At 39.5% G+C, this 24,419-nt stretch overlaps 1 protein-coding gene across 2 annotated transcripts in view; it reads left to right on the top strand.

Moving 5' to 3' along the window:
- The first annotated feature begins 3,879 nt into the window (after nucleotides 1–3,879).
- The window catches only part of myom2a (myomesin 2a), a 30,992-nt gene continuing 10,452 nt past the window's right edge, over nucleotides 3,880–24,419 (top strand). Inside the window, exons 1-20 of one of the 2 annotated variants that reach the window (XM_041933779.1) lie at nucleotides 3,880–3,923; nucleotides 4,799–4,927; nucleotides 7,260–7,352; nucleotides 7,973–8,108; nucleotides 9,213–9,367; nucleotides 9,917–10,009; nucleotides 12,906–12,994; nucleotides 13,079–13,117; nucleotides 14,212–14,376; nucleotides 14,486–14,647; nucleotides 15,362–15,503; nucleotides 16,304–16,503; nucleotides 16,589–16,642; nucleotides 17,900–18,027; nucleotides 19,111–19,294; nucleotides 20,847–21,021; nucleotides 21,642–21,763; nucleotides 22,337–22,524; nucleotides 23,292–23,418; nucleotides 24,177–24,355. In XM_041933779.1, coding sequence (XP_041789713.1) covers nucleotides 4,821–4,927; nucleotides 7,260–7,352; nucleotides 7,973–8,108; nucleotides 9,213–9,367; nucleotides 9,917–10,009; nucleotides 12,906–12,994; nucleotides 13,079–13,117; nucleotides 14,212–14,376; nucleotides 14,486–14,647; nucleotides 15,362–15,503; nucleotides 16,304–16,503; nucleotides 16,589–16,642; nucleotides 17,900–18,027; nucleotides 19,111–19,294; nucleotides 20,847–21,021; nucleotides 21,642–21,763; nucleotides 22,337–22,524; nucleotides 23,292–23,418; nucleotides 24,177–24,355 — 2,538 coding nt within the window. In that variant the 5' untranslated portion in view covers nucleotides 3,880–3,923; nucleotides 4,799–4,820. Of the gene's footprint in view, nucleotides 3,924–4,798; nucleotides 4,928–7,259; nucleotides 7,353–7,972; nucleotides 8,109–9,212; nucleotides 9,368–9,916; nucleotides 10,010–12,905; nucleotides 12,995–13,078; nucleotides 13,118–14,211; nucleotides 14,377–14,485; nucleotides 14,648–15,361; nucleotides 15,504–16,303; nucleotides 16,516–16,588; nucleotides 16,643–17,899; nucleotides 18,028–19,110; nucleotides 19,295–20,846; nucleotides 21,022–21,641; nucleotides 21,764–22,336; nucleotides 22,525–23,291; nucleotides 23,419–24,176; nucleotides 24,356–24,419 lie in introns of both variants that reach the window. The other variant, XM_041933781.1, reaches the window with a different exon arrangement.

Genomic DNA, 24,419 nt, shown 5'->3' with positions numbered 1-24,419 from the left:
GATCAATAAAGTCATATTTTCCAGTTGTATCTTAAATGTATATTTAACCATGATTCAGAGCAGCTGCATCAGTTATGATTTCCTCAGAAATTTGACCTCATTATCAAATAACAATATAATGGAATTGGTGGCACAAGAGGAAAGTTAGTGGGGTTCATATCACCTTGGAAACATTAGCTTGTTGAGCAAAGTTGATGTGAGTTCACCAGTTAGATTATGAGATGTGTTATGTATTAATTGCTGCTTCAGGAAAGCTCATGTCTCCACAGTGAATGTGCTCCATTTAGTATGTTTTGATTTTTTTGTGCTGAAGTGTGAATATCAGTGTGATGGTGGCGCTAGAGAGGTAAAGGCCAATAGTTTTTGGGAACCATCGTGTTAGAGGAAGGTTTTGGCAGTGTGTCAAAGGAAAGGTCGCTTAAGTTATTTGCATTCATCCTTTTGGGAGTCATGAATATCCAGACCAAATACCCTTGTGGACCCTGGCTTGTGGATGTTATTATTATTGCTTATGATCATCTGATGAATGGACCCAATGACAAACAACCACATCCTGACATTAACTAAGATTTTTTTTTGTTTCTCTATTGACCGATTCTTTATCAAATAACAATATAATGGAATTTCTCCTCATTACTTGAGTCACAAACAAAACACAGAACTTGTCATGCATGTTTAAACCATTTGCATTGAAACAGTCTAGAAGTCCGTCAGGGGTTGATGTTGCTTTGCAGTGATGAGGCCCCTCAAACTTGTGAACTTCCTGCTCATCATATTATCATGCTCCAATAATCTCCTTTATTCCCACTACAAACATGCTGTGTGCTGGGGCCAGAGGGAGGAAGGAGACTGGAATCCATCAGGAGATCTGCAGTGTGTGTACACACACACACACACACACACACACACACACACACACACACACACACACACACCTGGCATGAATACAGAAAGTTCAGAGAACTATCTAACAATGCAGCAGCACTGCAAACAAACCTCAATTAGTTGAGTAATGTTTTAGAGAGAATGTCAGTCTGTTTGTTGATGTGTGTCTGCTCGTTCCTCTTTTCTGATTTATTTTTCATGTGTTTCACTTTTTATTCTATGATCTATATTTGTGAACTTGTTCTGTCCACAACCTCTGTAGTAAAAAAAAAAAAAAAATGCGTGAGAGATTCTATCCTCACAATCCCAGCATGGGTCAAAGGTTAAAGCAACACTAACTCACCTCACTGCTTTCTGCCTCCCAGTGCAATGGAGATTCATGGGATTTTGTTTTGTGATGCTCAAAAATTTGAAAAATTGCTTTTGATGATGTTAGAAGAGGAGAAGAATATATACACAACCCCCAGTCAGAAAAAAGTTGGAATGCTTTGTAAAACTAAGACAATATATTTCATGTTTGACCTCATCAACTTCATTAATTGATCTGCTTATTTTGAATTTGATGCAGCAACACATTTCAAACAAGTTGGGACAGGAGCAGCGAAAATACTGGGAGAGTTGTGGAACGCTCCAAAAACACCTGTTTGGAACGTTCCACAGGTAAAAAGGTTGATTGGTCACAGGTGATAGTATCATGATTGGGTATGAAAGGAGCATCCTGGAAAGGCTCAGTCGTTCACAAGAAGGATCATTAAAACATTATGGAACACTTAAATTCCTGAATTGTTCATACTCATATCTCACTCCATGTTTCTTTATTCCATTTGTTGCATTTTAATTTGGAATGTTTTAACGTTGTTTTGAGAAGGACAATTTAAATAAAGTTTATTATTATTAGCATCAAAACTACAAACAGCTGTAAAGGTCAAGTCCCATCCAATATCCCTGAACCAAAAAGATTTCTTTTTCTACATCAGCTGATCAAGCACAGCAACTTCAGAGTGGCAGACACCAGGTGGCAGCATTAAACAGAGAATGACACCAAACTGATTGTGGCTTTGAAGGAGAGCTCGGCTGATGATACACATGAAACTCAGTTTACTGGTTATGGTTAGTGAGACTCAGCAGATGAAAACAGCTGTATAACATCCTGTGTGGCTCAGAGGGTGGCTCAGGGAAGGTCAAAAGCACTTATCGAAGTGCACTAATAAATTGCAGGAGTACTCTTTTAAAGGGTTAATTGAGAAGTAGCAATGGTCTCTTCAAGGTGGAGCTGAAGTGACCTCAAATCTATTTGTTTTTATATTAAGTGACTGTACATTATTCTACCACTCGAGTACACACAGTGTAATGCTGGACGCTGTGTACATCTGACAGGAAGAGCCGTCTAACATGGGACTCACACTGGACATACACACATTATGTGTTTATTGATTTGTTTGTGTACTTATTTATTAGGAGAATCCAAAGGTATTGACATGGGGTCAATTGTGGAATGATTTTCAGTGTTTATTCAAAGTACCCTGCACCATGAATATGTTGCATTTTTTCAGTTCAAGTTCAGTAAGAAGAACGTGTTTTATATTATTAGGATGAATTGATTGTAAACTGTGTTTTGCCTTTTACAGGGGTGGCTTCTTGTACAAAGGTGGGAGGAGGATGAGCCTCTGTCACTTCATCAGGACACTTGCAGTAAGTTGCAGTACAGCAGTCATGGATCTAGTTTGGGTCTGTCCTCCTTATGTATGCATCAATTTTCAACAGTGTTTTTTGTTCCACCTCTTTTAGCTTTTTTCTTTCTTTTGTCCCATAACTACACCTAAACTCTCCCAAACTGCATCTAATAGAATAAGAAAAATAACATACATTTTATTTGCACTTAAACTTGACTACCTTTACTTGCTTTGCCTGTCATAATATGTCAGACGTTTGGGGGATAGGTGTGTGCTGATGTCTGCCACGTGTCTTTCTTGTTTCTACCAACAGGAGGCGCCAAAAAGTTATGCTACATTTTTAAATCCTACCTTTTGGGGCTCTAACTAGGACTTGTAACACACCTTTTGAGGGTTTTGTGAGTTTGTGTTTTATTAAAGACTGTACTGTGAAGTTGCAGGCCAGTGTTTTCTAAACAGAGAAGGGAAGGTGACCTTTCAAGTAAAGACACACAGCAACAACTGCAGGTCATCTGGGCAATAAACTCAGGGCCTGCTGCCTCTTGTGTTGTTGTCCATCACGTCAGAGTTTCTGATAACTCTGCCTCAAGAGGTTTTTTCTCTGCATCTTCAGTCATTTTAGTTTTTAAAATAGACTTGTGGTTAAAATTAGCTGCAGAGGCTCTTGTACAGTAAGAATTGGGGGTATCACTGTATCGGAGGACTAGCTGTTAAAAATAGCCTGACTGTCGCCCACAAGTGTTGAGCCAAGGAAGACAGGCTGTCTCGAGAAACCTAAAAAGGTCTCACAAGGCTTTCAGTGTTGGGATTTGCCAGCAACCCATCTGAAAACATCTCTCAGGCTCTTGGCTGAATGAATATTTGTGAAATCTAAAGGTGAGGTGCTTTTTATTCATCTTGTTAGAAAGTGAAATCCATCTTCCTGCAATAATGGGAAGACTGGCAATGTGGCATTTTAACACTGATTTAAGGTCTTTCCAAATGAATTATTGTGTGAAAACAGCATTTCATTTTAGAAATTCAGCCCCCATAACCGCTTCACAGACATTTATAATTTTCCTTTAACCTTTCAGTAAAAGTCTCAAAATAACCCTTAAATTAAGTAAATACATTGGATGAAACATACCTCTAAGTAATTCAATAAAATCACAGGTACAGATGCACACTCTTCATCTCCAAGGTGCAGAATGAGAAGAAAATTTGGGGGTAAATGCTATATATAGTCTTAAGTGCATCCATACATGGGGTGGAAGGGGAACAGCATTCCTCCAGTGAGAGGGTAATATTTTTGTTACCATCAGCAAGTGCTTCCCAAGCGGCATCAGGCTGGTCTGCCACCGCTTTGCGCTGTTTTAATCTCTTGGGGTAAGTCTCTTTTCTTAATATTTGCTCACCGTTGACTCTTTTTTTTTGGAGAAACTCTTTTGCAAAATGATTTCAAGAGCAGAAAGAGAAGGTTTCTGCTGTCCAGTGTGGGATAAGTGAAATGTGTTGCTGTAATGAATGGCTGTAGAAAATCTCTGTCCTGTGTGGGAAACAGCAGCAGTCTGTTGTAATCTCCCTGAGCGGTACATCCTTACATACCAGAGCATTAAGAGGTTACTGACCCTCTTTTACTAATTTGTGTCAGCCAGAAAGACTCAGGTTTTCATCTGTTCATTCTGTTCTGGTGTTGAAATAATTGATTATACAGTATGTAAGCATTAATTAGCCTGAGTGTGGATTCGACTGCTGGTTTAGAAATTAGTCTTGTTCAATTTAAAAGAGCCCATACAGTCTGATCTGTGTGATCAGTCTCATTTCCTGCATGCTGGTTTTAATTAATCAGTACGAGGGCTGTGCACTGCTGGTAATGACTCCATTTTCTTCATTTCTCCAATCATGGAATAAGCAGACTGCCGCAAGCTATTCATAGCTGAGCTGTGTGAGGTTGTAAGGTGAAACATTTGAAGTGCTGAGCTCTGTTATACGCTGGAACTGTCCTGCTTCCCCCCGAAATGTAGGACTTTAACGTTTGTTCCTCTAAGATAAATATGTTCACATGATATTTTTGTATTCCTTAAGTATCAGTGTTTTAGCAAAGGTAATTTATAAGATATGCATATAATAATGAAAAACATGTATCATAGAGACTTGATAGTGGCAGCAGTAACAGTAATGCTAAAGGACAGACTTGTATTGACATTGTTATCATGGTTAACACATGTTTGGTCTCCCCTCCCCCTGGTGCTCTTGGCCAGGTCTCCTTGAAGTGTTCCAGTCATGGCTTCCAAAGTCATACCTTGGTATAAGAAGAAGCGTGTGAGCCAAGTCAAAACTGATTATGCTTATCATCACACTAAATCCACTGTCAAGCAGCAGACAGAAAGGTATGAGGGTGGAGCTCACCTGCTGCTTTAAAAGCAAAGCTGTTGCTGCTTTTGTCAGGTGGAGCAGCAGATCTGCACAGAGCCGCTGCTGGGGGCAGATCTGACACTTGGTCTTCATGTTCCTGCTGTGTACAGTACACATCTGCTTCCAAGCTGCTGTCCATTTGTCTGCTGATGCCAGATTGAAAGCTCTGCAGGGTCTGATTTTAATAAACAGATCAGTCCATTACAAAATGATGAAGGCTAATAATGACTGTGCCAATTCCCAATCATTGAAACTTTAAATTCATATTCAGATTGATTTCTTTGAGTTTGGATGAGAAGCGACTCAAACTTCCATGGACTCATCAATGTTAGCCCTTTTTGCTTTGATCCCTTTATTTTTGATGCATTTACATCATCACAAACCAGATAATCAATTCCCATGCAAATGTATTTTAAAAAGCACGAAAGCAGTTTGATAAATTCATGCAAAAAAAGCATTCACATCCATAACTCTTTTGCCAAATTAATACTCAGCATTGCCACATATTGGTTACATTTCATACTCATGGTGTATATAGTTATAACAGTTATATATATTTAATGTTTTTGTAACTTTGTTGCATCATTAATTAGCTTCAACAGCCAAGACTGGTGGTTTTGCATACCATGATCACCACCTCTGTTTACAGAACACACAACATTAAGTTGGGGATATTAAGGCCATATTTGTCATCATAGAAGGTGTCTTTTTTCCCTCTGTGGCAGCTTTAGTAGACTGTAAAATATTGTACAAACAGGCTTACTGGAGTTACATATTTGTGCTTCCGGATGCAAAAATAAGTCTACAAAATGTCGTAACCATCCCCTCTCACTGCCAGCTGGAGCCATCAGTGTGTTAAGTTACCTGAGGCTATGATCACAGACCAAACATTATTTTAAGACTCAAACTCAACACACAAATGTTTCTGAAGAGCGTGAGAATGCACAGAGCTCACAAACTCATTGTCGACAAAAGAACGTTTGCTTCATGCTGCTTGTTGATCCAGTGTTAAACATGTTACCTGCATGTCTATTACAAAGGGTATATAGCTCGGAGAAGATGCAGACCCACCAAAGCAAACACCTGAAAATGTGCAGTGGCGTTCAAAAACGCGTGCTGTGTGTTGGCAATGTTTGAATGTTTTAAAATGATCACCAGTGAGTCTGTGGCTGCCCCTCACTGTGGAGTCCAGGATCTCTGGAGAGATAATGTTAGTGCTCCTGATGCTCTGCAGCTTCTGCCAACAGTTTCTCGCTGGTTTTATTACTCAGGTCATGAGAGACATGCATGTATTTTATTAGAATGCTGTAGTCGCACGCTTTTAAAAAGCAATGCACCCGACCTGGCTCTTAGTCCGACTCTGCTATGCAACGTAATTACGCTGAACTCGATACGCAAGTTGAAGGCTGTGCTAGCTTCGTCGTCATGAGTGATGAGGGTAGAACGTAAAACTGCCTCAAGTCCCAGATCTGAGCCACTATAAGCCAGGCCCTGATCACAGGGTCATCCTGTACAAAGCTGCCATGTTGTCATGTAGCCTTTGCCTTATGTCAGAGGTTGCATGCCACTCCTCTGAACCTGACCTACATCTGAGGCCAGAGCGGAACATACTGGTATCAGTACTGACCAAGTGTTTCCATGAGAGTGATTTGAAAATAAAAACATGGAGGGCTGAAGGGTTATGATTGTCAGAGAACATAGAGAACATGTCACTGTTCTGTCAACTATGTCAACCATGTAAATGAATCCTTTAAAAATAGTTTTTGGATGCATGCTCCATGTCCCTGATGCTCATTGGTAAAATTCTCTGTATGTGTATCAGACACTAGCCTTATCAGCCTTATCACAATAGTTTTAGCTGCAGTCCAGTGAATAAGGAGGCAACAGCACGTCTATATATCAGCTGTCACAAAGGAGAACTTTTGTCTATTTAAATACTTGGTCTTTGTGCAGCAGATTCATGTTCATAAAATATGAAGCATTTCTTAGGATACTTTATTGATAGTTTAGGATTACATTATGTTGGCAGTGCAAAGGAGAGACATGGGTCTCCAGAGAGAGAAGGAAACACAAATATAAACCTGATATTACAGATGAGAAGGCACAATTTTTGCACTATTGTGAAACTACTTCAAAAGCAAGAAAGACCTGAGGTGGATCATGGGAGATCTCAGCTCAGCAGCCGCTTCTGCAAAACTAAAACCAGAAATTCTGCTATAGTGGCATTTCCTTTTGCTTCCTGTTTTGTAATGATGATTTTTCCAGATGATAATAACGATTGTGTAATGATGGGCCTCTTCCTGACAGGAAATCAAGCTCTAAATCGGTGAGCCAGGTGCAGGCCCAGGCCACAGAGGCTATGACGGAACCAGCGTATACCATACCGGTGTTCCGGCAGAGGTGAGCTCCCATTGGCTGCTGTCGTATGTCAGGCTATTTTCGGTGTAAGGTAATACTGAACTACAGTCTCTACTAGCTGACCTCAGTCAAGACAGCACATTTCTTCAGTGTTACTAGTTGTTCATTTTTCAGTAATCAGTAATCATGCAAGTAATCATGTAAGTTTTCAATCATATTAGTGAGGTGGCTGTTAGATTGGTGGCTGAGATATATTGAATTAACTGGTGGCTGATGGAAACAGTCTGTCAACGATAAATTAACTTGTGAAACTCCCACTATTGCTGTACTAGTGCTGTCGATACCACTGATGAAATACACAAAAGTGAGCTGGAGTCTACTTTGCAGGTGTACTGTATTCTTCCAAGTCTGTCTTCCAGTTTAGTCACTGCTGTATTTTTAATTGTGAGATAGAAGCTGTGATGTAGATTAGGTCAAACAGCTGGAAATGAATTATTTTAGTGCCCATTAAAGGCAACATAAGAAAGGTTATGTATAATCTGTATAAGATGAAATAAAAGTCCAACTCATCATTGACGCTCAATAATACTAAAGATATTAATCAATTCTATGTAGCTGGTTGGTGGATTAGAAGTGGATCAGTTTAAGTTTTGTGTTTGTAGGACTGCTGAGGGGACTGAGGAGTACCAGCGAGTGACTACGAATGTTGGGAAAGGACTGACTGTTATTCAGGAGGAGCTCCACAGGATGAGGATAGCCACCAAGACCCAAGTGGACAGTCTTGCTATCCAGAGAGAGGTAAGAGCCGGTCGCACAGCATTTTACCAGGAACGCTGTCTGTATTTAATCATTTTGTAAAGGTGTTTTGTTGATTTGTTTAGCTGGCTAATAGGTTTGATGAGCTTAGTTATAATAGCCAACACCTTAGATTCACAGGTCTGTGCACAATGTTTAAGCAGGTTGACGTCTGAGTGTGAAATGACACAGAACAAATCATTTCCTTATTATTTATCGCACATTTCAGATCCCACATATGCAGATGACACTCAACTGTACTTTTATCTTTTATAGACCACCTGGTCTTGTTGCTGCAGTGCATATGTTAAAATGTTCTGTTGTTCAATAGCCACAAAACTGAGAAGTACTGTATTGGCTGCTGATGCACTGTTTCCACAGTAAAGCTGATATTTAGCTCGTATATAGCAATTATCAAGCATCTAGAGTCCCGTTTATAAAGTTCCTAAATTCACGAGGTAACAAGAACATAAATAAAATTTTAATTGAAGTGATGAAAATAGAAAGATCATTGGTGTTTTCAAACAGACACGCAAGCTCTGACATATTTGATCAACTTTAATCAATAGAAGAGCATGAACTGTTTCTATTTTTATCGCAGATTTATAAACAATAATGACAATATATTAATCCATAACATTATGTAATACTGTGAAATATCCACTGTGAATGAATGGTGCTGTATAGTTGAATTAGTCCTGCCTCATCTCAGTGTACGAGGACAGATGGTTGATGCTAAAGTTAAACATCATGCTCTGTTGTTAACTGCAGGTCTAACTGTTGCCTGCTGACTTCACCTCTAATCCTGGTTTGGGCTCATTTGAGATCTGTTGATAGTAATGTCGGATTGGATATGTTGATGATGACAGCATGTGTACAGCATGGAAGGCTTTATAATGACTGATTGATGATGACTAATTTTCATAGAAACAGTCGGTCTGTGTATTCGCTTTACACGGTCAACACCCTTATAGATGCAAAGTAGAACTTAAGCTCCAGGCACTGTTTCATTTCAAATACAGTACAACATGATGGAGTGCAGAGCCAGTGTTGTGTCACTATGCTGTAATTTGTGCACATTCACTCGATGCTGTTTGCTCTCTCCAGGTTAAGGACATGATGGCTAAGAGGGTGGATTTTTTGGATGAAATCCCCAAGATGCCGGACTTTGTGGTTGCCCTGCGGCCACACACGGTGTGGGAGAAGACTCCTGTGAAACTGTTCTGCACCGTGCAGGGAAACCCAAGGCCCATTGTCAAATGGTCAGAATATTCACATCTCACACGGGTGGTTTTAGATTGGATGTCAGTTTGCTTTTTACGTCAGAATGAGCAAAACCACATTTTAAAAATGTACAATTTAAGTATGAAGTATTATGAAGTGGTAAACACTCACCTTTTAAGTGCCTTAGCCAATGACACTATTGACCTTATTTTACATAATGAAAACAACGCAAGAATGTGTACATATACGAGAGTTAGGAAGAAGGTAGAAATGTATATTTTGACACTTTATTAGCTGTTTAATATTATGCTGGCCAGAAATACAGCATGGATTTTTGTTCTCCCCTGAAAGTGGTTTGTTAGCATCGTTAGCATTCCTTCAATCCCATCAGTACCTGTCTACAAGGTTTAGCATACCCTCCCACTAGCCGCCGCCTTGTAAATATCTGCTGCCATTTAAGAACACAACACAATTCACTTTGTCGTTGGATGGACCGCAGAGAGTCATGTATAACCACACACATACTGACCAGTTTAAAGCGAGAGCATGTAGGTGTGACCAGATCACTCACAGCTAACTGTTTGCAGGTATAAAGGTGGAGTTCCAGTCGACCCACTGAGCTACCCAGGAAAGTACAAGATTGAAAACAAGTATGGAGTCCACAGTTTGATCATTAGCAGGTACAGTAAAAACACAACACTGCAAAGTTAAAACATAAAAACAGATATATTTTTTTTTAAAGCCTTCCTTTGCCACCTCTGCAGGATGTAACATCTCTGACTCATGTAGGTGTCCAAGATTTGGTATTCCACATGGCATAAATAAGGCAGGAACAAAATGCAAAAATAAACTGATTGGTTATTGGAGTCCTAAAATACCCACTCACTATTCAGTTTAGCCTTAAAGCCTCAGAAAAACCAATCAGAAAACTGTCCTGCTCCATTGATTACCTCTAACGTACTGGCTTACATGTGACTAATTAGACAGCAATCACATGATATGTTAATGGAGCACAGACAAGACCTCAAAGATATAAATCAGTGCAAGATGATATGATTGAGCACAATAAGTAAGCTTATTCTTAACTGAATACCATTTCTTCTTCTTTCTTCTTATACACTATTCAAACTCAGACTGCAAAATTCAGACTCAGTAATAGTGAATAATATGGTTCCAATAAGTATGGAAACGTGAAATTTATAAAATATAAAAGAAGCTGGTTACAAGAAGGAAAACAAAAGAACAGAAGGGGTTTAGACTTTGACTCTTTACCCTTAATGTGTAATATTTTGGTGCTCTTCCTTTACTTTCTGTGTGTTTAAACTTAAAAGATGGGTGGTTAGAGAGGGAGAGGGAGGACTGTGAGATTGAGGGCCAGGGTCCAGCCTGTTGGCCTGTTCGTCATCCTCAAGACTCCTCAGCTGTTGGTGTCGAAGTGCTGACCTTTGCGTCATTCGAGCCATGAATTCCACCCACTGCAACGCTCCCTCACTCTCTCTGAGGCGTTGAATATATATATGCTCCTCTGTCAGTGCGTTACAGGGTCATTTATGTCCCTAACTTCATAAAAGAAGTTAAAGAATCTTCTCATTCAGAGCCCCAGTGAAAAGCCCTATTGGAAGGAGAGCACACACTCACTTTATGTCCCCCACAGCTGAGAAAATGGATCCTCTTTTAAAATAGTTCCGCCCAGAGTGAAGGTCACATTTCGTCCTTCTATTCTCACCCTCAGACTCCTCTTCAGTCACTGTCAAAAGGGCGCCGCTGCCTTGGTGCGACTTCTTTTCAGTGGCTGTTTTTCAAAAGAGGCGGTACATGATGTCTTGTGCTGTAATCAAACATTGACTTGAAGAGTTTACAGCTGACCTTGAAGAGCCGCTGCCGTGTTGTTGAGGAAAGAAAGAGCTTAGCTGCTGCGTGGACCAATGTTAAAGTGCCAAGACTTTAAGATGGGCTCAGTTTTCAGCTGGTTGTTGCCTCTTGCTCAAATCCTTCTTGGCTGTCAAGTTAAATGTGGACATGCTACCTGTTTCTATGGGAAAATAAAAGATTCAAGATTCAAGATTGCCTTTATTGTCATTGAGCATAGCATGTCAATGAAATCTGCATTGAAACCCCCATGTTGGAAACAAGATAATAAGAAAGATAAGAAAGATAATAAAATAAAATAAAGATACTAGAATAAAATAAACTAACATGCAGTAAAAATATGCGTAAATGCAATAAAAATATACCGGAAATGAAAATATAATAATAAAAATATACTTAAACAATAAACAATAAAATATACCAACAGCAGCTAAAACATACTAAAATATACTAAAATAATAACTAATTTGCGTATTTAAACATAAGATTTCAATGTAAGCAGTGAACTGGGGATGTTTCGTGCTGATATCTATTTTTACTCTATTCATCGGTAGGGCCTTATTTTTGGTCTAAAAATGTATGTATGTTATGTATGGAATTTACAATACACATCTCTGAAGGTCGCTTTAAATACACCAAACTTCTCTCCATATTCTAAAGGTTTTTACACAGACGTTTGTTCATATATCATTCATAGCCTGATTAATACAACATTTTACAACATTCCTAAGAACAAAAATAGATTTTTTCTGGCTGCTGACAGATTTATAGCATGATAAAATGAGATCTCCAAAAACTCTCTCTGTTAAAACCTTTGACTCTAGTAAGTCAACAAAATGAAACAAGAATTTTGAGCCTGGCTTTATCCAATGTTCAGATTTCTGAATGGCTCATTTGCATATTTAAAAATAAGTTTTTTGAAAACTTGTAGTATAAAAAGAAATATTTTGTTAATGGAACTGGGGAAGTTTCATGGTGATATTTATCAGTTAAAACTTGTATCCTATTCACCTGTAGTATCTCCCTTTATGGTCTCTGTAATGATATTGTGTTGTTGGTTGAGAAAGGTGTATTTAAAAGAACAAAGTAATATTCACACGATTTCAGGTTTGTTTCGTTTATTCAAAAAAACAGTCCAAAACAAAATCTACACCTTTGGCCTTTTTTCTTTTTCAACATTTCTTGGAATATTGTGATCATAAAGAAAAGGGATGAATCAGTTCAAACACAGGAGGAGCTCCCATGAGCCATTTTACAGGAGTAGACATTCATTTACCTTATTCTCAGTGTCACATTTCAGTGTTTATCCTCTTTAAACCTAATTATCACTTTATACTTCCCCATAATTAGTGTTTAAGATGAAAAAAGAATTATGTTCTGTTGTCTTGATCCAAGTCTTAATTGCTACTATTTATCATGTTTGCATTGAGTGATTTTTTTAGGGCTGCATCATTCCATCTCTGTAGAACTAGAGTTTCTATTAACAGCTGACATTCATTTGTATTTAAAAAGCATTTAAGTATTTTAGATAAAAATATTTATGTGTATATAAATGTATAATAGTAAGAAAGTGCTCATCAATATCATATAAACCACATCAGTCAGCTAGTATAAGATACGGATATACTGTTGTTTCATGTGGATATGCTGTATCTGATTCATTGACATCATGTTTTTCTATGCTGTCTTGGTCTTCCGCTCTTGTAGGTGTGTTGTGAGTGATACTGCCGAGTACAGTGCTGTGGCCACCAACCAGTACGGCACGGCTACCAGCAAGGCTACAGTTACTGTGAAGAGTAAGTCACTCTCTCTTTCTCTCGCTCTGCAACATTCAGACACTATTCACCTCTCATGTTATCACGATTTCCTCTTCCTCACAGGACCCTCAGGAGCCGCGGAGTCCTGCCATCTTGGGTTAGGTGAGATGAGCTATCTGGATGGGGGGTGTGGGGTGTTTTTAAGATGCAATCAGTTCAACCACATGGCATCAGTTGGCTACAAATAGCAGTGCATGTGAGGGGCCTGATAGGCAGTGGAAACTATTGTAAGAAGCTGCTGTCTCGTCCAGAAACATGTAAAAACAAGAGAAACCTCTGCTCTCACCACATAGTTCAGCCCTTGGTGATGTAATAAAACATTCATACACTTCTTACGAGATTAGATCATTAAGCAAATAATTTGTCCCATGAGACAGCTTCTGTATGTGCTCCGAACAAAATGTTGAAACACATTAGTGAAACTCATTATGAGTCCCGAGTCTGTTAAAATCAGACGAGTAGTAATGTGGTTCTCTTCTTTTATCAGTGAAACTTTAAAATTGCCAGAACGCCTCATCATCACTTTTAATTTCTTGACACCACAACAACATTTTTCACACCATGAGGTTGGTGACAGGATCAAAAGGTCAAATAAAAATATTATTAATTAGAATTTTAAAATGTGTTTTCCACTTCTGAGGACACATTGATTATTAAGTGATTGCTGCATTCTTTGGTTGCCTCAGTTTCTCAAAAGTACAACATCCACTGTGCAAAATGCTGCACAGGATTTATTGAAAATCAAGCAAATATTGTATCAGCTCATCACAGAAATCAGAATAATTCTGTAAATCACAAAATTGAATGCAAAATGTTGAGCTTGTTGCAAATATTCTACATTTTTCTATGGACCTTAAAGGGCCCTCTAAACTTGAAGGCAGTTTCTTCCTCTAAATGTGCTTTAATGGGTTTTTAACAACTTTTTTATGCCATTTTAAATTCAAATGCAATCATTTTCTAACATATATATTTCCATTTTCTTTGAAAATAAATGGATAAAACATACCTCTGGTGTTCTTGGCTGATCTTTAAGATATTTTGCTTTGAGAGTGCAGTGCAGAAACAACCAAGCTTACATCCATATCTGACGTTACTGTATCATTTTGAATACTGCGTTATCATTCTTGTCTTAATCTCAATAAATATGCTGTGAAACTTTAACGACTATTAATAGCGATGTCTCACTTCTTGCTCAGTGCCCCATCTGACTGAGATCCACGCTAGTAAGCTGGAGGTCACCCTGCTCGACCGCTTCTCAGTGAGCTTTGGTGTGGAGGGCGGCTCAATCAGCCTGGTGTGTAGCATGGTGGTTGTCCCCGACCTCCCCAATGTACCACCCCTCGCCCAGTGGTACAGAGACGGTAAAACTCAACTCAGTTTTGCTTTATTCCAACCTATTATTTTATTATATGTGTTTGCATTTCATTATCATTTTACTCATCTATTTATTCATCCTCACTGGTGCAACAGATAAACTGCTGAAACCCAGTAAACTGGTAGAGATGGCGGTGGGTGGAGGCGTGGCCCGCCTGACGCTGCCTCATCTGGCCAAGGACGATGAGGGCCTGTACACCCTCCGCATCTTTACAAAGGACGGCACCGCTGAGCACAGCGCCTACCTGTTTGTTTCAGGTACATTTCTCTGCGTCATGTAGCAAATGGCTTATTAATGATTTCAGTACAAGAGACCTACATACATCTAAATCCTCTTTTATCCTAAAGGGCCACAAGCAGAAAATCTCGATGGTTTGTTTGAAAGATGACAGACAGTCAACATGGTCTCTTCTGGCCTTTGTGTCTTTGCTAGCGAACTGCTGGATGGACAAACTGGTTGATCTAAATATTTTATACATCTTTTTTTCAACACAGTCATGGTGTTAGGACTCAAGCCAAAACTCAACCCATTACAAATGTCACATCAGTTGCACACAGCGTGAAACAGGCTCATAAACTCAGTTAAAGTTCACTCAGTTCTCACAAAACCTGATCTCAGGATGTGCCTCAACATGACAAAATGAGGGATTATTTTCTTTGTGGCTGGTCTGCAAACCATTAATTAATAAGGACTTCAGTCAGTTCCCATGATAGTCACGTCTGGTTTGAGTTTTGATTCAAATCAAATGGAGGGTTTTTAATCATTATCTTGTTCAACAAGCACACACGCAGATATACAGACATCAAACAGGCGTGTAGAAATAGAAGCAAAACATTTTCCTGAAAGGTTGAACAAACACAGCACAAGAAAACAAATTGAATATTTTGGATTTTTATAATTCCAGATTGGTCTCATCTGTCCACCTTTCTATCTGTATCCCTCCTTTTCATCCTCATTTCCTTGTTCCCCAGATGCCGCCCCCTCTGCGGCCGGGGCCCCTGGTGCACCAATGAGCGTAAAGGCGTATGACATCAACTCAGACTATGTCCTGGTTGCCTGGAAACCCCCCAACACCGTCAATGAGGCTGCAATCAGTGGATACTTTGTTGATCGGTCAGTCTGCGCCATGAAAACTCTTCAGCCTTTCTTTTAATAGCACAGAGTTGGCACACTAACATCAGTACAGTCAAGAGGAAATCAGTGAAAGTATGTTGTGTTGTCACAGTTTTTATTTAAAGCTGCACTCAATCAATCAGTGTTTGTTTATATTAATGATCTATTGATCAAATGACTCAGTGTCATGTGAAAGGGGCTGCAGCTCCTCTGAGCATTTTAGCCTCTTGTAGCTCACAGTTTGAAACAATTTGTTCATTAATCAATAGTGAAAAAATGCGACAATATATGTACACTATACTACAATACAAATCAACCATAAATAATAGAAAACAGTATGAAATATGGAAACATAAATATGTAAACTTTGTGTATTATGCTACAATAAATAGCAGCCGTCCATATAGAAACTGATGTGTTGTGCAACATTCAACGTTAAGTAACAAGATAAATAGAACACTACTACTGCTAATACTAATACTATAGTATTACCATTAATAACAATATTAACAATAATAATGTATAGTAAGACATATATATAGTAAAAATCATTATCAAAATTATTGTTATGTTTATATTTGAAATCATACATGTTAATTTTGGTGCTGCAGTAAATTTTTAATGATGAAAAGTTAATTTACTCTAAAAGTACTTTATATTATTTGAGGAAAAACTGTGAATTCTCGTCGCTTTTGATGTTTTCTTTACACACAAGCAAGCGTCAGCGTCTTTAATAAACATCTGGACATGAAAATGGGATCTTCTTGCTGATGATGTCATTATACTGATGGCGTCTGCAGGTGTGAAGCCGGCAGCGACAAGTGGGTCCAGTGCAACGACGCCCCGGTGAAGATTTGTAAATACCCGGTGCACGGTCTGAGCGTGGGCCACTCCTACCACTTCCGGGTCCGAGCCGTGAACAGCGCCGGCATCAGCAGGCCGTCCCGCAAGTCTGACAAAGTGACCGCCCTCGATGCCGCCGAGAGCGAGAGGCTGCAAGGTACCGAGGAAGGTAAATAAAAAATACAAACCGGCGGGACACGACTGTTTCCTAACAGGTCTGTTGTTGTCGTTCCCTGCAACAGTGATTAAAATCGAAGGAAAGTACGACATAGTGATCAAGGATGATGACCTGGAAGGTACAGTAGTATACAAAACTGATCTGGGTTCAGTGATTTTAATCCTTTAAACCACTTCGGAATCTCACCCAAACCAAATACTAACACCTCCCCCTCTTTCCAAACCTCATCACGATAACAAACTGAACATCTTGAAACGGTAGTACATAAACATGCAGTTTAATAAGAATTCTGAAATGTAAATAGAAATGTAGATTAACATTAACCTTTACTACATCTCTACATTATAGTATATCAGTAAAATCAAACTGCTTCAGATTGTGGACTTCTCCACCCACTGACACCAGAGAAGCTTCTCTCAAATGTTAAAACATGAAACTTTTACAAAACAAAGTGATGTATAAACACTGATCTGGTCTCTCAGAATTAAACATAACGTCTGCTCTAACATGCTGATTTTAACGCTACACAGAACAAACTATTTTCCCGTCTCCTCCCGCCCTGTTGTGGTGTCCTCTTTGATCTAACTTGTGCTTTAATCCACTGAAATTTTATTTATTTATCTTTTTCCATTAAACCACTTAAAACATTTTCCTCCTTCAAAGTGTGCTGAGTATCTCCTCCTCTACATAAAGCAAACCTTTTACTCAAAAACTAATTCAAGAACTAAAAAATAATGTCAACACTTTGGTATCGTTTTACACATAAGGCTATTGAAGAAGTCCCACGTTTCACTACAACATAACATACCAATCTGTAAAGGCTCTATTCAAGACATTTCAGGACATATGCATCTGTTTCTGCAGGATTGATTCTCATGAAGGGGATTCTTTCATCTTTCCTTTTAAACAGCTGAAACATGGTGTTATATGTCCATATCCTGAGCCTCCGGTGGGGCTTTGACAGCTCTTCTATGCCAATGGATGTGTTGCTGCTGCTATTGAATGCTATTGATTTTTGTTAAAATGCTGCAGACATATTTTATGAGCCAATGGATCAGAATAATGACCAAAACACTCCCTGCTCAGCCTTTAGAAAGACGAATGAAAGAAACTGTGTAAGACAATGAAGTCTGGCTAAGAGGACAGAACTTCAGCTCTTTAATTGAATTAGGAAAAGATGCTGCTGTCCACCAATCAGCACTGTCGGCTGTAAGTTCATTCAGTTGTACCCTCTTTAACAAAACTATATTTATTAAAACAATATGATGAAATACATTCTTAAAACCACTTTACAACACACTAAAAAAAACACATAATGTGGGACTTCTGCAACGGCGTGTACTTTAGCCCTCAACACCATTCACTCCCAATCTAGGCTATGTAACGATCCCGGGGGAGCCCACCGACGTGCACGCGTCCGAGATTTTCAAATCGTATGTCGTGCTGAGCTGGAAGCCTCCCAGCCCCCGCGGACGAGCTCCGCTGTGGTACGTCATCGAGAAGGTGTGTGGCCATCAGTTTCCATCAATGTAGCCCACTGTGAAGCTCTGTTGTGCACTGAAGAGATAAAGAAGACACTGACCTCTTAAGCTCTAAAAAACTCTAAACTAATTAGCCTTTTCCCGAACTGCATGTGAGCATCACATGCAGTTCTGTTTGTGGCCACACTTGGTACATTTTTTTGAGATCTCCATTAATGGTTTTGTAGGTTTGAACAGTTCTTCAAGCTGCACAGCAGGAGTGTGTAAAGATAAACCGTTGCGTCCTTCAGAGTTTAAGAGGATTCACGTGTTCTTTATGCTTATGTAATCTTCTAAGCACATAAACATGAAGCCACTAGAAGCTCAATGTGTATCACTCGTATTGTTGGGGCTCCGCCTGTTTGCAATCAATGCAAAATCTAAATATGGCCAAAAAAATCCAAATCACATCTACAATTTTACGCGAATAGCTGACAATTAACCATATGTAGCTTAATATGATTGCTACGAGAAGCCAGACTGACAGGATTCATATTGCCACTCAGCATTGGTACAGATGTATTAATATCTGCATAAATGCTGGCAGATATGCAAATAATTTTATGTAGTGTTTAGATCTTTTTTCAGTTCACATTTAATGTGTTTTTGTTGTATTTATTTTTATCTATGATAATGACATTCAACATTGTCTTCAACTTTATTTTTCATTTGTTCATTTATTCTTCTTGTCACAAACAAAAGCAATCCTTGCCTACATGTTTCTTATTTTTATGTGTCTCTGTAAAAGATAAATTATATATATCTTAAATAACAATATTGCTATTGGCCCCAGAAATCCACTCTGGTTGGGGTTTAGTAGGTGCTCTGTAATATAATGATGATTGCAGCTTTTACCATTAAGACACACACACACTTTGAAATTTCAGATTTACACATCAGTGATTTATTCATTCCGGTTTCGGCCAAATGCAAACTAAACTGAGCCCCAACGATGAACACTTGATCTGTCCCCTGAAAGCTCCTGTTTGTGTTTGTGCTACATTGATGAGTTTGCATCGCAGATGGCTATACCTTCTCATGTCCCCCCTCCCCGACTCTCCCGCAGTGCTTAGCAGGCACTGGAGCATGGCAGCGGATCAACACGGCAGTCAAACTGCACTCCCCTCGTTACCCAGTTTTTGATTTGCAAGACGGGCAAAAGTACCAGTTCCGAGTGTATTCGGTCAACATGTACGGTTCCAGTGAGGCCTCGGTGCCCTCGGAGCCCATCCAAAAGGTCGATGAGGATGGTAAGGGCTGGGATCTGTGTCGTACATAAGTACAATACATACAATTTGCACACACGGACACACATTACAAGACAGTTGGAGTACTTATTTTTATCTATTCTATTGTTCATTCAGCCAATAAATCAGATTTTGTGCAAATCTTCAGTATCTGTTAATGGTTGTACACTAGCTAATTGTTTTACCCACTGATGCCCCCAAAATCCCACACTTTGGTGGTGATGGTCAAAAGCAGTTTGGATAAAGGTCTTCAAGGGTCTTAAATGAAGGCTTTTTATGTTCCCCCTCTGGTGCCAGTACTTTGTTTAATGCACATGAAGAGAGCAAAAATTGGGCAAATTAAAATTAAGGACAAAAAGAAAGTGTGTAATGAGGATTTTATTCTAAAATGAGATTAACTTTGCTGTCTGAACTCAACAGTCCTTTCCCTCATTAGATGTTAGATCTGAGGAGGAAATTAAAAAATGACGGGTGCAACAAATAATACCTCTTCTATGTTTCTAACACATTGTGGGTTAGTTAACCTTTTCTTCACAACAAAAGGAGGCAAAATGAGCAAAATCGAGGAAAAATGTGGGAAGGAAATGTGGAAATTTTAGGTTGCCTTCGATTGCAAACTTGGGATCTTTAGTTTAGTTGCTGACAGGATAAAAAGATTCTAAAGCAGCGCTTGTGAATTATAGCTTTAGCAAACATTCTGCAAACGTACAAATTATCTGCAAACACATGAAATGCTGAAACTGACCTCTTGTTTAATGTGAATCGCTGTATGTTCCAGGTACTGAGCTGCCGGTTGGTATGTATAGTTTAATGGAAGCACTTTTAAAAGCACTGTCTCACACTGCTGTAACATCACGCAATGCACTGCGAGTGACTCATCTGGTGCTACTTATAGTTCTTATAGCTCATTGTTTTGCATTTATTATAAGTCAAAACATTTCACTGTAGCATCCTGAGCTCAAAGTCATACTGTATACGAAGCTTCCAACAAAAACTTCCTCTTCTTGTTGTGTTATCCCAACCCAGACGCCAAACCAGTTTCATAGACACAAACTCACTCAGCGTTTGTTCACGTAATGCACAATGGCAGCTCACCTTTCTCTGAAAACACCAAGAGGACACACCTTTGAGTGCTGCATGTTTTATAAGTGATGTTATGTAATCTACAGTACAGTACGTGACATTAAACTGACTGCATTAGGCCTGCAGTCAGTACTATTGATAGATAATCATCAGTGTTTCCGTTGCATGAGAAGCACCTGGATGGGAGTTATTACATTGCCTCCAGAAAGAGTAGGTGGTCACATGTTTAAAAAAGTCAGGTAATGAATCCCTGTGATTGACAGCTAATCTGATGCCGTCTGAATTATCCTGATGTAGTAAATCAAGCTTTTTTGCTATATATCTGCATATCGATGTACCTGGATTTTTTTTGTTTTTTCTATATTTCTATATGTCATTTTGAAATGTAATGTAAAACACATAAATTGAAGGTAAAACATGAAACACACACACACATGAAACCACTAAAATCAACTTCTCTCCCCCTGCACAGGTGTCCCCTCTGCTCCCGGGCAGGTTGTTGCCACCAGAAACACCAAGTCGTCTGTGTTTGTGCAGTGGGAGGCTCCCAAACATCTGAAACACCTAATGGGATACTACATCGACGGCCGCGTCGTTGGAGCCAAGGAGTGGTTCCCCTGTAACCACAAACCCTTCAAACACACCAGGTGAGTGTTCAGAACTGACAGAGTCCTGCTGCGATTCACAAGGCAGAGAGGGTTCAGCACGTTATGGATTCCTAATATATCAAATTCTAATGAAAATGACAAAAGAAGAAAACAAAAAGAAGTCATGAGTTGTTGCTTCTTTTTGATGTTTTTTACTTACTTTCATCTTTCTGCAACCCCAGGTTTTGGATGCTGTGTAAAATGTAACTAAAAACAGAATCAGTCATTTGCAAACAAGCTCATAATCTCCTTTATACAGTCATGTGTTCACAAAGTGGCGAACCTCGCTCCATCCCCGCTTGTGAACGACTGAGCCTTTCCAGGATGCTCCTTTCATACCCAATCATGATACTATCACCTGTTACCAATCAACCTGTTTACCTGTGGAATGATCCAAACAGGTGTTTTGTCTTTTGTTGCATCGTCCCAACTTGTTTGAAACTTGTTTCTGACAGATTCAGAATAAGCAGATATTTACAAAAATCAATGAAGTTGATGAAGTCAAACATTAAATATATTGTCTTCTTTGTACTGTTTTCAGATGAGAGGATTAGCAAATTATATCATTTTGTCTTATTTTGGCAACAACTTTTAATTGTGTGTGCGTGTGCGTGTGTCAGGTTTGTGGTCCACGGCCTGATCCCAGGGGAGACCTACGTGTTTCGTGTCCAAGCCGTCAACCTCTTTGGCCTCAGCGAAGAGTCTCAGGAGTCCTCTCCCATTGCTGTGGAGCCCGCCCTCGGTGAGAGCTACGTCACATGACACAAATACAGATGGAAACTGTTTCCAGAGGAACAGATGAGTGCTTTAATACACATGCGACTGAAAACAAAAGATTATGGGATTACTGAGGTGTCAGAAACATGATGGATGTTCAGTTTGATGCTCAGTGTGGCTCATTTCATCACTCTATCCAGGCAAAGGGGTGGAATATGGTATGTATGAAGCAGTTCTGGTAATTTTCTCCCACCTGACTTACCCACTTTGTCCACTTTGCATAATGTGTTTTAATCACAGAAGTGCATATTTTCAATGTCACCTTACACAGTGGTAACAAACTGCCTCACTTGGCGCCAGACAGACCACAGAAACACTCGTGCCACATAAAACTACTGCATATTTATTCAGCTCAGGAGCTAAAAACCTTTTGTTCAATGCGTTTTTACACTGTGATGTTGAAGTAGATCACATGAATCTAGTTTGCTCACAGTTAATTGAAATAATCAAACACAAATTTGTCATTAAGATACTCTGTATGAGGGTGTAGAAGATAAGTACACAGAATTTATGTAAAACCTTATTTTACGTGATTCAGCAACTCCCAGCGCTCCCTTTGGCATCACCATGCTGAGCAGCGACGGCTCCTCCATAACTGTGGCCTGGAAGAGTCCCAAACACTGTGGCGGCTCCAAGGTCAACGCTTACTACATCGACAAGCGCAACGCCGACACTTTGGTGTGGAAGGAGGTCAACCTGACGGGCGTGACCGAGAGGATCTGCACTGTGAGTGGCCTCAACCTCGCACAGAGCTACACTATGAAAAAAATTAATGGATGCAAGTTTGTTTTGGAAACTTAGAAACTCAACAGAGAACTAACTCCTTAGAGATGTCAAACCAATCATCACAGACTTTAGACCCTTTTCACACCTGGTATTAAAATGCGATCTGCATCCGGACACATTATCCAGAGAAGAAAGAAGGAACGTTAATTCAAGGTGTAAATGCATTAATGACTGGAGTGTGATCAGGTCTGCTTGACCTTGTGTTTGGATCTTTGGTGTAAATGCAGTCCAACATGCTGGCCTCTACACAACACAACACTGGTACAGATATTTGTTTTTACCCAACATAAAATACAGGTTGTCAAATTTAGAGACCTGTGAGGAAAATAAAAGCAACACAAGTGTAAATGAATGATACACAGTATGAAATAACTATATGTGCGACATCTCATCTGTGCATCTGATCTGCTCTTCACAAGGCAGATGATTTTTCTAGTCACAGAGTCGCCTACACATTGGCACTGCAACACACCTGGACAAACTGACACAATGTTTTTAATAGAAACTAATAACCTTAAGTGTTATGTTTGCCGAATGTACAAGAGAGAACAATTAAGAATTTGTCACAGACAGTGTTGCACGAACTTTAGAACGTTTTCTCTCGCTCAACAACTCACAAAACTCTGATTTTTTAGATGGATTCAGAGCATCTGACCAGTTATTCATCAAATCTAATAATCACGTCTCATCTCTCACTGTATCTTCAGGTTGAAAATCTGACGGAGGGAACCTTCTACGAGTTTAAGGTCCAGGCCGCTAACCTGGCCGGTGTCGGCGTGCCGTCTGCTCCCAGCATTCCTATGAAATGTGAAGCCTGGACCATGGAGGAGCCAGGTAGGAGAGCCATCACTGCTTCTGAAATAATACAACACTCACAGCTGTCTGTCCTGGGTATTATGCTATTGAATGATAAGCGTGTGAGTCGGACGGAAGACGTCATCTTTCAGGATGCCTGATGGGGCTGTTAGCTGCTGCAGGGCTGCTGGGTATCTGTCAATGTAAAGACTTGTAAAGAAAGATTTTTACTTGCAAAAAATGCACCAAACGCTCTTAGCTCAGCTGTTAAATGTGCAATAAATAAGCATGTTTAAGGTGCATTGATCAATAACAATGGATTTTCATTCCTGGTTTTCAAAGGATTTGAATCCCATGGGCTAACTTTTGTGCCCTTTGTCTCTTTGATTAACAGGCCTTTCTGTTTTCTCCTGATTGGCTGATTTCTTGCTGGTTTGCCTGAATTTGTTGTGAAAATGTGAAAGATGATGATGATGTTTTGATTACATTGAGGTCACAAAAGGACTTGAGATTAATTTTCAAGCAATTTGTTGCTTCTTTTCAGTGAACTTACAATTTCTTGTTTTTTAGTCACAAACAAGGGCTTTGAAAAGATTTTATGAGTACAAGGGTCATAAAAATATAACAACCTGTCTGAAGTCAGAACAAGGAAATCAGTTAAGTGTTTATGTTACATGTTTAACATGTATCACTGACTACAACATGCAGCCAAACTACAGACAGAACACTGACCACAGACTTGTTTCCTCTTTGGCCCTGCTCGTGTTCTTATGTTTTCTATTCTGTGTTACCTGCAGGTCCAGCCTACGACCTGAGCTTCAGTGAGGTCAGAGGTCAATCTCTGGTCCTCCTGTGGAAGGCTCCCGTCTACACTGGAGCGAGTGCGGTCACTGGATATTTGGTGGACATGGCCAAGAAGGGCTCCTCAGAGTTTGTTACTCTGAATCAGGAAGCTGTGAGCCACCGCTACCTGCAGGTAGGAGACCGGCCGTCCAATCAGAAATGATGCAGTGTTCAAACTGTCTATAAGGACCCATTAA

This window comes from Chelmon rostratus, chromosome 3 (genome assembly GCF_017976325.1).
Source record: "Chelmon rostratus isolate fCheRos1 chromosome 3, fCheRos1.pri, whole genome shotgun sequence".
In the NCBI taxonomy this organism is placed as follows: Eukaryota; Metazoa; Chordata; class Actinopteri; order Chaetodontiformes; family Chaetodontidae; genus Chelmon; species Chelmon rostratus.
The sequence above is the reverse complement of the archived record's forward strand: the minus strand, read 5'-3'. Positions and strand labels throughout refer to the sequence as shown.